Source organism: Equus przewalskii, chromosome 25 (genome assembly GCF_037783145.1).
Source record: "Equus przewalskii isolate Varuska chromosome 25, EquPr2, whole genome shotgun sequence".
In the NCBI taxonomy this organism is placed as follows: Eukaryota; Metazoa; Chordata; class Mammalia; order Perissodactyla; family Equidae; genus Equus; species Equus przewalskii.
Window position 1 is genome coordinate 31,370,182 of NC_091855.1, and position 17,784 is coordinate 31,387,965.

A 17,784-nucleotide genomic window follows, 5' to 3' on the forward strand; every position below is an offset into this window, starting at 1 on the left:
CTGCTTTTCAGGATCCAGCATGTGCTGGAGGAGACCCACTTTCTGCTTCTATCATGTCCTTCAGATGAGCAGGAGGTGGGAGCGAGGGAGCAGGAAGAGGAGAGGAAGAATCATGCCTTGAAATTGGTAAGAGTGTTTTTGTTTGTATATCTTGCATTATTAGTATTCCTGATTAGCATAATTAGCTACCTTCTCCAGCTTCACACACCCTGCTGTGTCTGTGCCTCCATTTGATAGTTGAAACATCAGCAAAGCAGTGCGGTTCCCCAAAGGCTGAACACAGGTGGTTCTGAAGGCTGGAGCATGCCAGTTGCTCAGAAAAGCAGGAGACATAAGCTTTAATTGTTGCTAAAAATATATTCACTAGAAGAACCAGACTCCTTCGGCCTGCCTGGGGTGGATAAAAGCGTCCATGGATTCAGCAATCTTAAGAAAGTCCCTACAGAATGAAGGAGAGATGGACAAATGGAAACAAATGATCTTTATTAATGGGGGGAAAAAGATAGCTAACACAGGACAATGCTACTTCTCTTTATTCAAATAATTGGCAGTTCGTTTTACTTAGACAATGACTGTTGCTTCAGAATATGATTTCAGACTCAACAAAAGTGCAGTTGAAGTTCCGTCATGCCTCGTTGTCAAGCTTTGTGCAGTCTGCAATAAGTGATTCAACATCCCTTATAGAATCACAAGCCGTTAAATCTGGAAGAGAGCTTAGAGACAGAATTACGCATTGTATGATATATTATTTTATATGCATTATTTGTATTATATTTAGTGTATGTGTATTTCAGCAGCCTGAATTAATATTTTTCCATCAGCCACTAATTCACTACTCAAGAAAAAGTTATCCATGAAGGAAAAAAATAATCCATTTTGACTTGTTAGAAATGAGTCGAGAGAGGAGAATATACATGTCTAGGGATGTGTAAAAGTGACTCTCCTGAATTTGATTAGCAGGACACTGCCCTAGCATCCAGCAGGACCTGGAAATCCAGCTCAAACAATACTCTGAGCAAGTATGGTGCTTATTATTTGCTTGACACTGATCTCGGTGTTTTCTATAATTCATTTAACCCTTAAAAAATCTCTACGAGGTAGACACCATTACTCTATCCATCTGATCCACAAGGAAACTGAGGCATAGAGGTTAAATAAATCGCCTATGGCCACACTATTATTATAGTCACACCGCCCTATCTGTCCTCCTAACCCAGCAGTATCTGCAACTTACCTAAGAGCCAGTCTGTGACTCAGTGCTCACGTTACATTTCTGCCTGAGCCCTCCATGTCGTGCCGTTTGTCTAGAACCACTACTCCGGGATTGCTGTGCACCATCGTCATGCTCGCATCTGAATATAGTTTTCTGCAGACCCGAGGCTCTGGGTCTGCAAGGAGGAATCATTTCTGCTGCCGAGAATAAAAGGACCCATGCAATAAAAAGAAAAAAAGTCAAGTTTATCAGGGTCAAGTTTTGGACCCAGGCGATCTGGTGCAAACGTCTGTGTGCTTCATCGCCACAGTATGCTGCCTCTCAACTCAAAGCTGAATGTTTCCATGTTTACCAGTTATTGGGCCCATTTCACCCTAAAACAAGTTATTCTCTCATTTTTTGTGTGCATATTTAAAGAATGCCTGCAAATAAATACTAAAGCAATACAAACAATTCAATAGAAAAATAAGCAAAGACATGAAGAAATATTTCGCAGAAGAGGAAACACATGGCTAGTAAACTTATAAAGAGATATTAAACATTATTAGTGAGCAAGGACATGCAAGTTAAGGCCAGAATGGAGTATCAAATTCCATGCCTTTGATGGGCAAAAATGTAAAAGTCTGGGGCTGACCGGTGGTGTACTGGTTCAGTTTGCATGCTCTGCTTTGCTGGCCCGGGATTCGCAGGTTCAGATCCCGGGCACAGACCTACACACTGCTTATCAAGCCATGCTGTGGCAGGCATCCTACATATAGAATAGAGGAGCATAGGCACAGATATTAGCTCAGGATCATTCTTCCTCAGCAAAAACAAAATAAAAAAGATAAAAATCTACCTATGACAAGTATTAGAGATGAACAGAGCCATAGGATCTCTTGCTGCTGATGGAAATGTGAATTTTGAAAAGTTTGACATTATCTACTAAAGTTGAACATTCATATGCCCTGTGTCCCAGCATTTCCATTCTATGTATATTCTCAAAATATATTCTTATGCATCTACAACTGTAGACATGTATACATATGTTTCCATCAGCATTGTTCACAATAGCAAAAAATCCAAAAAACAACCCAAATGCCCATCAACATGACAGTGAATGAAGATATTACATAAAAATCCATTTAAAGGAATATTATATAGCAATTAAAAATGGATTATAAAAACACATATCAATATCTATGAATTGTAGTAACATAATACTAAGTGACAAAAAAGCAAGTCTCAAAAAGTGAATAAACCTACAGAAAAAAGGGAAGCAAAGGAAGGATATTAGATTTTGGAGGGAGAGAGCTAGGTGCTCGGGCTATTGGAAGGATTCCATATAGGCAGTGTGGTAGGCAAAATTCTAAAATGACCCCCAATGACCTACATCTTTGTATAATGACCCAACCCCTAAATGTGCCTGCTCCTAACCAATACAACATGGCAAAGGTGAAAGAATTGTGAAGATGTAATTAAAGTCCTTAACAGCTGGCTTTAAGTAATCGAAAGGGATATTATCCTGGGTGGGCCTGTCCTAATGAAGTGAGCCCATAAAAGAGGATTTAGAGGTCAGAGACTCAAAGCAGCAGACTCTTTGTCTCCATTGCTGACTTTGAAGAAGGAAGCTTCCATGAATTCCACAGCCTCGAGGAAATGGATTCAGCCAACAACCTGAGGGAACTTCCCTAGTCAAGCTTCCAGATGAGATCACAGCCTGTCCAACACTGTGACTTAAGGCTTGTAGAACCCAGAACAGAGGACCCAGATAAGTTATGCCTAGACTCCTGCTCCACAGAATCTGTGAGATATATAGGCGTTGTTTTAAACTGCTACGTTTGTGGTAATTTTTTATGCAGCAGTAGAAAACTAAGGTAGATAAGATTATTGACAAAATCTCACCTTTTGTTTTGAAATGTAGCCCACCAGTATTAAGTTACTAATAAGTAACTAAATAAAAGCCAGCCATTTGCAAATCGATAATAAGAGTATGTCATGAACCAAGGATTATAATTAATCCGTTTCTGTATGCCTACAATAAAAATGAAGGAGGAGGAGAAAAGGGAAGAAAGGACAGGAAGCCTGGGACCTGCTCTCTTCCTTGGGCGGGCAGCTCGAATTGGGACTTCCAGTCTAGTACCTGTTTCCACTCCTAATTCAAATCCTAAACACCAAGAATCCCTAAGAAGACTTCAGAAATCAGTGGTTATACAAAACTTCTATTCAATCTACAAAACCTTGAGGGTATCTATCCGATCTTTCCTCTTGCCAAACCTTACAAGTTATGCCTTGTCCTCTGCTACAATTCTTAGAGAAGGGTCTATGATGCCTGGAGAGACTTCCAGGACTACAGTCCCCATAATTCTTTATAACCAACTGCTCCGATCACAGCAGACAGAACCAGGGTGGACATTGATCCAAAGACCACTGTTGATAGACTGACCGACGACCTGTGAAGAAGCTTGGGGCAATGGTTGGACTAGATGGAGTAGGTGTGAGAGTTGGAAGATGGCTTTGAGTGCATGTCCAAAGCTCATTTGACTTTCTTTTGACAAGATACAGGAAAAGAAAATACAAAAGTTGAATATCCTGCTTATGGCTTTGTCTATTACGATAGCAATTCAGACTCCTTCTCACACTCATTTATAGGATATAAAGAGAAAGACTAAGAAAGAGAAAATAACAAATATGGCATGCCCAAACTCCCTGCTGGGCATGTCTCTTGCTTGAAGAAACTGAATGAGGAACTATATGACTGAGAGTCCCTGAAGTGTGTGGCACAGCCTGCGGCACTCTTAGTCACCTTGGAGGGCTGGGCAGATCCTCCAAAGGGTGTGACTGGTGCAAAAGCCTTACCCACCCCAGCATTCAGGAGGATAACTGGCTGACCTCACCAATTCTCGTATGGAGAAGACCGTATTGTTACTGGATAATAGGATAGGCAGAAATGTGTACACACAGAGCAGACAAAATGCAGAAGCCATAGGGAGTAGAAGACATGCATAAGAAGATGTGGTGGAAAGAAGCTGAATTGAAACAGCTAGGAGGTGAGTGCAATAGGAGAGCAGAAGCATGAGAAGTAGTGACAGAAAGAGACTGAGCCACTACAATGGTGGTACAATAGTCTAGGGGTGACGGACCCATCCTGCTGAAGGGATACACAGACACCAGGACATCTCAGACGACCCCTACCATTTTCTCTGACCTCTTCATCTATCCTAAACACAAACATTCCTTCCTTGAGGAAACATAAGCATCTCTGCTCCTGTCCCTTGAAAGAAGCCGCCTAGTGTAGTGATGAAGAGCATGAGCTCTAGAGCTGGACTGTCAGGGTCTGCATTGCAGCCTCCATCACTTCCAAGCAATGTGACCTGGAGCAAGTTACCTAATCTCTCTGTGCTTCCGTTTCCTCATCTGTGAAATGGAGATATTATTAATACTAACCTTAGAGGATTGTTATGAGTATTAAATAAATTAATAGTCACATAGTGGTTAGAGCAGTACTTGGCACATAGCAAGTGGTATGTAATTATTTGTTGAACAAATAAATTTGTCAGGAGGGGAACTCTTTTTCCCTGCTCCCTGACACTGCCTTCCATGTGGAGGGACATCAATTAGTGTAACACTCGAGGCTGCTCCACACCTCTCATGCCCAAGGAGATGGCACGATTTATCTGATTGGAGAAGATATCAGTTAAAAAATTGGGCTCAATCTGACGTGCCAGGAAATTCAAAATCACAGTGGCTTGCACAAGATAAAGGTCGTCTCTCTCCAAGAAGTAAAGTCCGAGGTACGTAGTCCAAGGCTAGTATGATGTCTCCACGGCCCCGGGCTCCTTCTGGTCTGTTTGCTATCCTCAAAATTTAGTTTCCACTTCATGGTCCAAGTAGACATTCCAGCTTCTTATTGCCAGAAGGGAGGAGGGAAACCAGGCAGAGAAGTGAAGATCCTCAGTCTTCTAGAAATGGAGCACAACGCTTCCTGTTACTCCCACCCCCTTGGACTAAGTCACATGGCCACAGTTGGCTGCAGGGAGACTGGGGAATGCAGCCTTTATTCTGAGGAGCCACTAGACCCCACTAAAAAGTAGGGGGATGCATTGCTGTAGAAGGAGGGAGGAAGAGATCTGGGGGCTAACTAGCAATCTCCGCAGTAATGAGTTTGCAAGGAGAGATTGAGAAAGCTTAATTCATGCTCTTGCTGGGGAAAAGGCTTGTGCTAGGCCAGCAGGGCTGGGTGGCTGTCTGTCTGATTCCAGGGTTCAGTATTAGAAAGTTGCCTTAGCCGCCAGTAGAAGCCGTATTCTCCGACATCACCTTCAACATCACAAAGGTGAAATATTTATCGTCATCAGCTGATCAACTTTGTCTTGTTTTCAATTGTTTCAGAACTCAGGTGGGGAAAAGGGAGGGGTGATAGCATTATAGACCCTTCAAGATTTCCGATATAACTCAAGGAAGAAGAGACCTGCATGGAATTTGACAACATGCTCTGGAGTTTTAAAGCATTCCCCACACTGTGGACTCATGTCACACAGAGAATCCAGGGAGCATTTGTGGCTACATTTCAATTGCAATACTCCCAGATCCAAAATGTATTTGGTGGCTCTATGTATCTGGACATTATCTTTTAAAAAGCTTCAGTGAGGGGTGGGTCCAGCGGCGTAGTGGTTAAGTTCACATGCTTGGCTCTGGCAGCCTGGGTTTGCAGGTTCAGATCCCAGGCTCAGACCCAGCACCACTTGTCAAGCCATGCTGTGGCGGCGTCCACATAAAACAGAGGATAATTGGCACAGATGTTAGCTCAGGGCCAATCTTCCTCACAAAAAAAAAGAAAGAAAGAAAGAAAGAAAAGCTCCAGTGAAAGCAATGCTATTTCACATCCTCCATTCTGGGAGGATTTTGCACTGAGAGGGATCTGAGGCTTTACTTCAGTGTTAATCCTTTAGCAGAGTGGGGAATTTTGGATCTAAACTGACTATTCTCTACCATGCACTGTTTTAACATTTCGAAAGTGTCCATTTTTAGCAAAATCACAGCTGTGCAAGTGTAGCTTGTCGGTGTGGAGGAGGGTTACATTTCAACTTGCTGTACTAGAAAAGCAAGAAAAACACTGACTTTTAGATCTGGAAGGAAAGCTGGAGATCGTTGAGCCAACAGTGATTACAGATGAGAAAACTGAAGCCCAGAGACGGAAAGTGACACGTCCCTAGTCACTCAGGCTGATCAATCACAGAGCTGGACAAGAGCCCAGGAACTGCCTGTCCAACATATTTACCAGCATACGATACCACGCAAAATTCTACTCCACTTTCTTCCACGCTCCACTTTCCCTACAGTCAAAATTAAGAAAGAGGGGCCAGCCCGGTGGTGCAGCAGTTAAGTGTGCACGTTCCGCTTTGACAGCCCGGGTTCACCGGTTTGGTTCCCGGCTGCAGACATGGCACCGCTCATCAAGCCATGCTGTGGCAGGCATCCCACATAAAAAGTAGAGGAAGATGGGCACGGATGTTAGCTCAGGGCCAGTCTTCCTCAGCAAAAGGAGGAGGATTGGCAGCAGATGTTAGCTCAGGGCTAATCTTCCTCAAAAAAAAAAAAAATTAAGAAAGAAATGAGGTGGGTTACTTAAATTCTCTATGCCTCACTTTCCCATCTGTAAGATGAGAGTACTAATGCCCATCTCACACGGCTGTTTATAAAGATCAAGTTAGATAACTATGCTGATTCTCTAACACAAACTAAGTAAATGGACCTCAATCAGAGTAAGGGCTCAATAGCAGTTTTTATTAAGGAAGACCCCATGTAAAAGGTTCAAAGTGATAAGCAAGGACTGACATGATGTGATCATTCTGTCACTTGTTCATTCATTCAATCAATCAAGAGTAAACAGGCAATTATTAAACTGCTATGTGGCAAACATTGTGCTGAACTCTGAGGATATAAGGTGAATCTGATAATGTTCATTGTATAGAAAAGGAGATAAATGACTACATAATATATTAAGGGAAAAATGGAACATGTAAGTTCAGGTATGAGGTGTAAGGAGTGACAAATTAATTCTCCTAATTAAGGGTGGGAGAGGGAAGGCTAATAAATATTTCCTGATGGATGTGACTCCTGAGCTTGGTCTTCAAAGTCTACTAGAAATAGCATGTGCAAAGGAACTGAGGCACAAAACCATGTTATTCATGGAAAAATAACAGAGTTCAGTCTTGTTAGAGAATCAGGTGCAAAGAGGACAGAAATAAGAGGTGAGGTGGACAGGAACAAGAACATGAAGACCTTTCAGTCTGTGCTGGGGGCTATGAGTTTATTTACAGGCTGTGAGGAGCTTGTTGAATGCTTTTGAGCAGAGAGAGGTGTGCCCAGATTGCGTTTGGCGTGGGTTGCAGAAAAGAGGCAATTTGGTGAGGCAGGAAGCAGGAAAGCCAGTTAAGAGATGAGGTCGAGACTGCAGGCTGTCCACCTATATCCATTCCTCCTTCTTACATAAGGACAGGATTTCTACGTGGATGTAAGCCTGCCCAGAATGAAGATTACATTTCCCAGCCGTCTCCTTGCAGGGAGGTGAGGCCCTGTGACCAATCCCACCCAATGGGATGTGAGTTTAAGTTACATGTGAAACCTCTCGGTCCTACCTTAAAGGAAAGGGACACACCCTCTCATTTCCCATCTCCCCTTTCTTTCTTCCTGGAATTCAGGTTCAATGGTGAGCCATCTTGGGCCACGCAGATGAGAGCAGTGCCTAAAGATGGTGGGGCAACAAGGTAGAAGGAATCCGAGCCCCTGCAGAGGAAGAGGCCCCAGACCAGCCTGGATCATTACGTGGCAGAGAAAAATACTTCTGTCTTGTCTTTTAAGCCACTGTTACTTTGGGTCTCGGCCACGCACAGTCAAACCTATATTGTAACAAATCTGTGAGATGCTGCTGCCTAGATGAAAGGAGATGGTCTGAGGTGGGCAGGGGGCAGAGGGAATGGAACAGAGATAATGGATTTGAGAAGAATCATTGGAACTTATTCACAGGATGTAGGAGACAAGAGAGAAGGAGGTATCAACTGCACCCCCATGTGCCTTTGCTGGAAGACTAGGTGGATGGTGAAGTCATCAAAGAAGAAAAAGAAGAGAGGAGAAATTAAATTACTTCCAACGACTCGAAAGTTTGCTGGAAAAGAGCTCAATTTTCAGTTCATTTGTTCATCCATTCAAAAACCTTTTACTGAACTCATGTAAAGAACAAAGGGATTTGTATAAGGAACAAAGGATTTTTTTTAAAGCTGCACATTGCAACAAAGTCAGTTTTTTTAAAAGAGATGGGCATCTCAGCTGTAAAGGTAGTAAGATACAGCACCCTCTAGACTAGGCATAAATGAGTTGGACGCTCCACTGCTCGAGCTATTAACAGAAGATTTTCCATCACCTGGCTTGGTGCTGTTTCAGGCTTGCACAAGCAGCTAACCTGGAAAAGGGAAGTGTGTGAGGCACACTTTTAGCTTTAAGATTTCATAAAGGCCCACTTGTTTGGAATCGAGGTGTTGTGAGCAAGAGAAAGTCCCTAAAGTGAGAATAATTCCACACAGCAGCTCGCTTAGTTGTGCTGTAATCCCCAATACCCTTAGGGAGTCCATTTTAAGTAAAATTGTTAGGATCAAAATATATGTCTATGTACATTCCATACATTTCAAAATACAGCCCTGTTTAAATAATCTCTGCACATTTTCATAGCAGACTTTCTTTTTGCACTCATTATCTTCCTACACGAGCAATTTAAATAATCACCCACATGATATTCCGGACTTCCTGAGTAGGATAGATTTCCTTATATTGATTAAAAATTCAAAGTATATCTATAAATCAGGAAAGTAGCTTAACATTCATGATGACATCCATAAATGTTAGGCTGCCTCAAACATCTCCACAAATAGATGTCTTAAGCATAAAATATACAGGAAGGAAGACAAATACACTTATTTATTCTAAGTGTCTCAGTGGAATGTTGGGATGTGGTCAATCCTCCCATTTTCTGGACCCCCAGGGTGCTCTGCTGCCAGTGAAATGAAGGTGTGCCTTGGCTGAGTCAGACAAAGGGAAAGCATTGGTTTAATTAACTGGCATTCAATGCAGTTCACCAAGTTATTTCTTGAACACCTACCATGTGCCAGATCCTGTCCTAGGCCTACGGGGATGCAGACATCAATAAGATATAGTGTTACTCTGATAGAGGCATAAGCAAAGAGCCCAGTGCCCTGGAAGGAGAGATGAATTCCTTATGGTTGGGATCAAAACGCACTTCCCAAAGATTCCCACATTTGAGCTGAACTTTGGAAAGGAGGAAGGGCTGGACCTGCCAAGGAGGCCGATGGGATATTCCAGGCAGAGGGAACTGGTTTCCCCCAGGGGTTGGAAGAATAGTGCAGAGCCCAGTGGGCTGTGGGCTGTGCAGGAGGTATGTTTATGGGCTGAATTGTGTTCCCCCAAATTCAGATGTTGAAGTCCTATCGCCAGGACCTCAGAATGTGACTGTATTTGGGGACAGGGTCTTTACAGAGGTAATTAAGGTTAAATGAGATAATTAGGGTGAGCTTTAATCCAATCCAACTGGTGTCCTTATACAAGGAGGAGATTAGAACCAGAAACACACAGAGGGAAGGCCATGTGAAGACACAGGAAGAAGGTGGCCATCTCCAAGCCAAGGAGAGAGGCCTTCAAAGAAACAGCCCTGCTGACAACTTGATCTCGAAATTCTAGCCTCCAGAATTGTTAGAAAATAAATTTCTATTGTTTAAGCCACCTAGTGTGTGCTGCTTTGTTAGGGCAGCCTGAGCAAACTAATACAAGGTGTAACTCATCAAAATTTGTAAAAGACTGTCAAATACGTCATTCTATCTCCACTTTAATAAGCTGCCTCGGGGATCCATGTAAGACAAGAACATCTTGAAAACTAAGACTGGAGAGAAGAAAAATGAGCCATGACATGTTAAAACTGGTAAGGAATTTAATGGTCATCCAAGAAGGCCAAACACTACAATAGATAAGAACATGGCTGTAGCACAACTTGAATCCTGGAAAGGCTGTCCTGGTCTATGTCAATATTCTGGGGGGAATTTCTCACCTTCCTGGACCCCAAAACCTATGAAGAGCTGAACAGGTGGCTGATCCCTCCCTATCCCTGAGTCTGATGGAGCAGAGGGACGATGGTATTAGGGTTCACCTCATAGTCTATTAAAGGTGAGAGAGAACTTTCAACGGTTCACAGCAACACTCAGGAAACATTAGCATTGATTTCTGTGATTTGGGAGACAAAAATTGAGAGTTCTAGTCTTGATTCTTATGTGGAGATTATCCAATTCATTCTTTGTAACCTTTTTCAGAATGATATGGGTGATCGTTTCAAGACCATGAATCCACATCCAGTGAAACCCCTTGAAGAACCAGTATCGTTCAAGAAGAAAGAAAAGAAAATATTCATTAGCTTCTGGAAGATTACTATCTGGTTGAGGACAACATGATAAAATCTTTGAAAAAAAATTAAAAAGAAAAAAATGCAGGAGTACATGTATAGCAGCCTTCAAATTATTATTATTAGTGTTATTATTATTTTGTGTGTGTATGAGGAAGACTGGCCCTGAGATAACATCTGTTGCCAATCTTCCTCTTTTTGCTTGAGGAGGATTGTCGGTGAGCTAACATCTGTGCCAATCTTCCTCTATTTTGTATGTGGGATGCTGCCACAGCATGGCTTGATGGGCAATGTGTAAGTCCAAACCAGGGAATTGAACCCACAAACCCTGGGCCACTGAAGTGGAATGTGTGAACATAACCACTATGCCACCTGGCCAGCCCCTCAAATTATTTTTTAAGCAACTTGAAAAGAATCTATGTGAAAATATTTCATAAATTTTGATGCACTTTTACAGGTTAAGGAGTTTTTATTATTGTTCATTGAACAAATACTGAGCTTTTTCTGTGTATCAGTCACTGTTTTGTGATTCTTCATAACAAACGTGTGCAAGTTAGCACGGTGGAGTTCAAACTGAGTCAGCAGTTTCCTGGGAGACCTAGAATAAAGGGGCAGCCCAAAAGAGTTGGGAGTTACCCTCCACAAATAATTTGGACACCATCATGGCTTAGGGACATGGTGGACAAAGCATAGTTTTAAATTCAGGCCTAGGGCTGGAATCCCAGCTCCACCATCTATTAGTTATTTGACCTAGTTAAGTCACAAAAAGGTCATTGATAATAACATACCTTGAAGGGCTCCTAAAAGATTTCATGATTGTGTATGTAAAGTACCTGGCCCACAGTCAGGGCACTGTAAGTGGAAACTTATTATTCTTAGGAGCTGGATTAGTTTCTTAACAATGTGCCACAAATTGAGTGACTTAAAGCAACGGAAATTTATTTCTCACAGTTCTGGAGGCTTGGAAGTCTAAGCTGGTTTGGTTCCTTCTGAGGACTGTGAGAGAGAATCTGTTTCATACTTCTCCTAGCTTCTGGCAATGTCTGCCAATCCCTGGCATTCCTTGGCTTGTAGACGCGTCACTCCAATCTCTGCCTGCATCTTCACATGGAGTCTCCGTGCCTTCACATGGCATCTGCCCTCTGTGTCTCTCTACTCTTCTTATAAAGACACCAGCCATATTGGATTAGGGGCCCACTCTACTCTAATAGGACCTCATCTTAACTAATTAGATCTGCAACAACCCTATTTCCAAATAAGGTCACATTCAGAGGTACTAGGAGTTAGGACTTGAACATATTTTTTTGTGGGGGAGGTGAAAGAAGGGGAGCTTAAGTTCAGTTTCTTGCTCCACTCTATTACAAACCAACCAAGTGACCCTGAATGAGGCACTGCTTCTGATCTGTAATATCTTCATTTATAAATGGAGATAATAATAATAATACATACCTTAAAGATTGCCCTAAGAGTCAAGAAAGACGGTGAGAGTGCTTCGTGAACTATAGGGCACTGTATAACTTAATCATAAGCGTTCCTCCGGGATCATGCAGGCTTTGGATACCTGTTCTAATCCTAGCAGTCAGCGCCCCCAGCTCCCATGAACCATCGGATGCACGGCAGTTCCTTGCTTGCCTTGAACAATCCCAAATAGGACATTTTATTAATCATTCATTCTCTTAACCCTAAGTGAACTAAAGGATGCCTGCAAATGATTGGGCCCCAGCAATTGAGTTACCTGACAATTGCCATGTAAGTCACAGAGCTAGCCTAATGCAACCTGACAGCTCTTTCCTGTAGCACATTCTCGAAATTTGATTATTCTGAGAAAGAAAACATTCACTGGGAGCCTCACTCGGATTGCACAAGGCCTGTTCAGCATCCGCGTGGAAAGATTAGGCTTCAGCAGTAAGGGCCCAGAGAGCAGCCAGCCTGCCTGTCAGTCATCTTTCTTGGGCTCCAAATGGAGCAGAATTAATGTGTACCTGTGTCTGTAACCTTCTTCAGAATTAGGGACTTTGCTAGCCTGTGAATAATGAAATCCACTATTAGTCATAATTGGAGGAGAGAGTCTGTATTTTGACTCCAAGAAAACAATTTAAAAGGAAATAGGCCTGTGACACATTCATAAACCAGGCACATTAGGGCACCTGACACAGCCTTCACTCAGGTTCTTCATTCCACTGGTACTTACTGCCTATTGCCAGGACGTGACTTTTTAGTGAACGATTTCAAAGAAACGTAACAGAGGATGTGGGCCTTTCCTTCTGTACTAGAAAATGTGACTTCTCTTTTTTCTGTTTCCACATGATGCTTCTCAACCCCTCCTGTGCCCCCAAACAAACACCACCCCGCCACAGCGAACATTTAGTGCCATAGAGATTAGTCCTGGGGTTTTCAGCAGCCTGAAATGACGGAGATCCCAATTAGGAAAACAGGGAGAGGTGATTTCAGAGCCGCCTGGAACAGCACTGGCAAGACCCCAGGTCAGGGCTGCATTGACAGGGCTGGACACTACTGCTCCCCAACTCTCTCGTCACCAAGGGAGAAACCCCAGGGAACCACAGTCATAGGAGGCTGTGCGGCCTGGAGCTCCACCACCAGTACCCCCCTCATAGGACCTTCATAAGGAGGCATTTTGACTCACTTAAGGCATTACAGTCTGACACGACCCTCTGAGGCCAAGGTTGGAGCCAAACACCACCAGATGTTCATGTGAACTGTTCCTGAGAGACGGTGCTGAAGCCCAGTGGGAGAAGTCAAAACACTGGACAGAACCTCAGTGACATGGAAACTTGAGGTAAATAAAGGTCACAGTCACCCTCATCCCAAGAAGAGTAACCATAGACAGGTGACAAATAAATGGCGAGCAATAGGATATATTGGAGTATATGAGGAAGCCATTTGGTGTAAACCTAATTCGGTCTGACCTTATTTTTCCAAAAGGGCCTGACGTGGCCGATGAGCATGCATTGTATATATCTGCTTTAAGCATTTGCTATGTCCCAAAGGCAAGAACAAATGCCCTTGAGATAAAGATGTAACTTGCCCCACACTGGTATTTCCTTAAGGATAAGCATCTCTCCTTAGGCTAGGAACTGATTGCTGCACCCACCCTGTGACCACCCAGCTAGAGACAACAGACCTGCCATCCTGCTGTGTCCACAGAAACAGCAGACCTACTACCTGCTGTGTCCATCAATCTCTGTGCAGACAGAGCAGTCTCATGACTATTGTAAAAGGGACATTTCGATCATATGTGGAACATCCTCTTTGAGGGTATATAACCACTCTGTACACCCCACTTCTTTGATGCCCTTCCTTCCTTGGGGGAGGAAGGCCCTGGGGTATATGGTTGTCACATTTGGCTCAGAATAAACTCAGTCCAATTTTCATTTAGAGATTGGTTATGGATTATTTTTGTCAACACATGGGTTGTGGTGGGCAGAATTCTGAAGATCACACACACACACACATATACACACACCCCAGATTACCACCCGCTGGTTACTCATTCAGATGCTAATAGAGCTACTGTCTTGAAGAGATTTTACAAGTGCAATCAAAGTCTCAAGTACCAAGTCAATTGACCTTAAGACAGAAACTAATTGAATCACATGAGCTCTTTACAAGCAGAGCTTTTCTTCAGATGATAACAGAAGTCAGGGGTTTGAAGGATAAGTATTCGATGCATCATTGCTGGCCTGGGAATGGAGGGGCCACACAACAAGGGAGGCAGGCAGCTTCCAGAAGGGAACAGCCCCCGTGTACAGCCAGCAAGCAAACAGCCACCCCAGTTCTACCACCTCAAGACACTGGATTCTGCTAACAACAGGAGTGAGCCTGGAAGAGCCCTCTGAGAGCTTTAGGTGAGAACACAGCCAAACAACGGGCTCACCTCTGCCGGAACAAAGAACCCAGCCGCCCGTGCTGGAGTTCTGACCTGCAGAACTGAGAGCTAATCAATGTTTTCTTAATGGCTTTATTGAGCTAATAAATGGGTGTGTATCAGCTTTATGGATACATACTTACTATAAAATTCACCATTTTAAAGTGTACAATTCAGTGGTTTTCAGCATATACACAGAGATGTGCAACCATCACCACTATCTAGGTGCAGAATATTTTTGATACCCCAAAAAGAAATTCTATACCCTTTAGAAGTCACTCTCCATTCTCCCCACCCTCAGTCCCTGGAAACCACTAATCTACTTTCCATTTCGATGGATTTGCCCATTCTGGATATTTCATATAAATGGATTCATATAATAAGTGGGCTTTTGTATTTGGCTGCTTGCACCTGGCATGATGTTTTCAAGGTTCATCCATGTTGTAGCACGTGTATTTCATTTCTTTTATGGCTGAAAAATATTTCATCGTATGACTACTTCACATTTTGCTTATCTGCTCATCAGTTAATGGACATTTAGATTTTTTTCACTTTTCAGCTATTATGAATAATACTCCTATTAATATTTGTGTACAAGTTTCCTGTGGACATGGGTTTTCGTTCTCTTGTATATGTATCTAAAATGGAATTGCTGGTAACTCTATGTTTAACATTTTGAGGAACTGCCAAACTGTTTTCCAAAGTGGCTGTGACATTTTACAATCCCACCAGCAATGTCCGAGGGTTCCAATTTGCCCACATCCTCGCAAACACTTGTTATTGTCTCCTTTTTTATTATAGCCATCCTAGTGGGTATAAGGTAGTATCTTTGTCTTGTAAATATGTCTTTGGGATTGGGACCACCATCCTTTTGGATATGCTATTCTCCTTGCCTGACATATTCTGCAACTTGAGAATCTTCCCCATCCAACTAAGTCAAAGCTTTAGTCAAGCTTCTCAACTTACCTCCCCATCCATAAGGATCTCTCTAGCTTCTGACTTCCTATCACTTGATACTTACCATAATCTGTACTTCGTATGGCAGAATTAACATGAAATGATGCAGGGTCGGCGAGCCAAAGAGTCAAAAGAAAGATTTCTTGGACTCTCAAGGTCTGGCAGTAGTGCTCTTTTATTTAGAGAATAGTGTGGAATAGCATGGGGACAGGACCCGTGGGCAGTAAAGAGCTGCTGCTGCTGCTGCTGCAAACATGAGTTGAGGGTAGGGCTAAATTTAAGGCATATGTATGTGAGTAATCTCTTTACAAGACAAAGGAAAGAATATGTAAAAAAGAGTTGTTAAAATGGTATCAGTGCCAGTGGGGTCTGGTTATTGGGTGGTCTTATAACTTTTAGATAAGAATCAAACTGAATTAAGTAAATGGCAGAAGCCACCACCTTAAATATTATCTTCAGCTAAAGACAAAAGAGGATGTTGGTGGTGGGGGGAGTCAGCTACATGAGGTTACCAGACAAGCACAATAAACAAGACTTAAGTCCTTGCCATCCCCATTAAGAGTTTCCAGAGATAAGGTTATCCCCCCTTCCTCCTGGTGCAGAGAGGGAGACACCCCCCACAGATGGAAACTTCCTTCACAAATGCAAATGTCTCTCATCAAAGGGCAAGCAAATTCCACTCCTCAGAGCCTCCTCCCTGTCTGCAGTTTTTAACAGTAACCAGCTTAAAATAATCCTCATCATGAACTATTAACTGTATTGGTCAGAACTCTGTTAGAAATGCAACTCAAGCAAGTTTGACCAAAAAAAAGGAATATTTATTGAAAGAATACTGGAGTAACTTACATTATTAAAGGATTGAACAATCAAATGGCAAGGTCAGAAGTGCAACTGGAATTCAAGAACAATTGAAACTGACCACTTCCTGGACTCTCTGTGTCTTGCCTCTGCTTCCTGGGAGTCAACTTTGTTTCCTCTCAAAGCTGATGACTTCTTCCACGAGGCAGGAATTAGGACATCCAACAGTGGCTGAATATCCCATTTAGTAATACCTCCCTCCCCTAGACTAGAAAGTTTATTTTTTCATACTTCCAGTTAGAAAGATACTAGGGAAGGATTCAAATTAGCTTGACATAGGTCAGGTACCCATTCCTGAATCACTCAACTGTAGCTAAAGGGACAGTGTTATTTAGGACAAATGTGGCTATTGAGAAACCAACTCCTATAAATCAAGGGCTATTCCCGTAGTAAAAGGAATATTTATGAATAAGACAACAATCCCAAAATGTGTCTTATACACTCCACACCCTGACTTTTCAGGATTAAGCACATGTGTACACATGTGCATGGACACACTCTCTCACACACACGTATCCTGTTTTCAGGGGACCTGAGTGCCATAGTCGTGAATAAGGACAGAGCTTTCAATGAAATACTCACAGATATATCCTTTGGAGTTGAGGCAATTGTCAGGATGTCCCTCAGTGCCCCAGGACTATTACTTGTGATGCCATTTGTCAGTTTCCTCAGACATAGTACTCCAAGGTAAGCATTTTAGATTCCTAAGAGCATAGTCACTACTGGACCCATGTTCTCTGTATCTGAACCCCTACTCCTATAGAGCTTTAGGATCTTATCCAGTGAGCCAAACTGGAGTTATGGTTGCCTCTAGTGCCACACTATTCAAGGCTGCTGGATACCCTTCATTCTATCTCTAGGTACGCTCTCCAACCTGCTCCGTGCCCTGCCGTCTGACCTGCATCGACTATAAAAGGGTTGCCTTTCCCTTTAGCTCTTAGTTGAGTATAATGAGTGGGGAGCCCCTGCAAGAGAACAGAGAAGTCAGAGTACTTATCCCCCCCAACTCCCTCCCTGTGGAGTTGCCATGAGCTGACAACATTTGTTAACTGAAGGTCACAGTTCTTCTCTGTCCACATAGGCTTTCTCTCTCCAAGTTCCATTAACTTCTTGTAGTTCTGTTCTCCATTTCCCAATTCTTGACTAGGGTTGAGACATGTAACAAAGCTAGAATAATATAGCTTTTGGCAATTTAGCCCAAGGTAATAAGGGAATAAGAGACTCTTTGAGCTTAATTCATTAGAATTACGAAGTTCATGTTGGCTATATCCAAGGGCTGCTTGCCTTGTGGCTCTACCCAAAGGATCTGGAGAGCTCACCCCTTGCTCCCTGCCCATTCACCACCATCACTTCATTCTCTTCCAGAGGAAAATCAGATAGAACCGAATGATTAGCCAGAAGCCAGGCTTAGAAGAATCCTGGGACCCT

At 42.8% G+C, this 17,784-nt stretch overlaps 1 protein-coding gene across 3 annotated transcripts in view; it reads left to right on the top strand.

Moving 5' to 3' along the window:
- The window catches only part of GPR65 (G protein-coupled receptor 65), a 101,745-nt gene that overhangs the window by 64,039 nt on the left and 19,922 nt on the right, over positions 1-17,784 (top strand). For all 3 annotated transcript variants that reach the window (XM_070593697.1, XM_070593698.1, XM_070593699.1), the window contains one exon: positions 12-126. In XM_070593697.1, the coding sequence (XP_070449798.1) occupies positions 12-126 (115 nt within the window). The remainder of the gene's footprint in view (positions 1-11; positions 127-17,784) is intronic.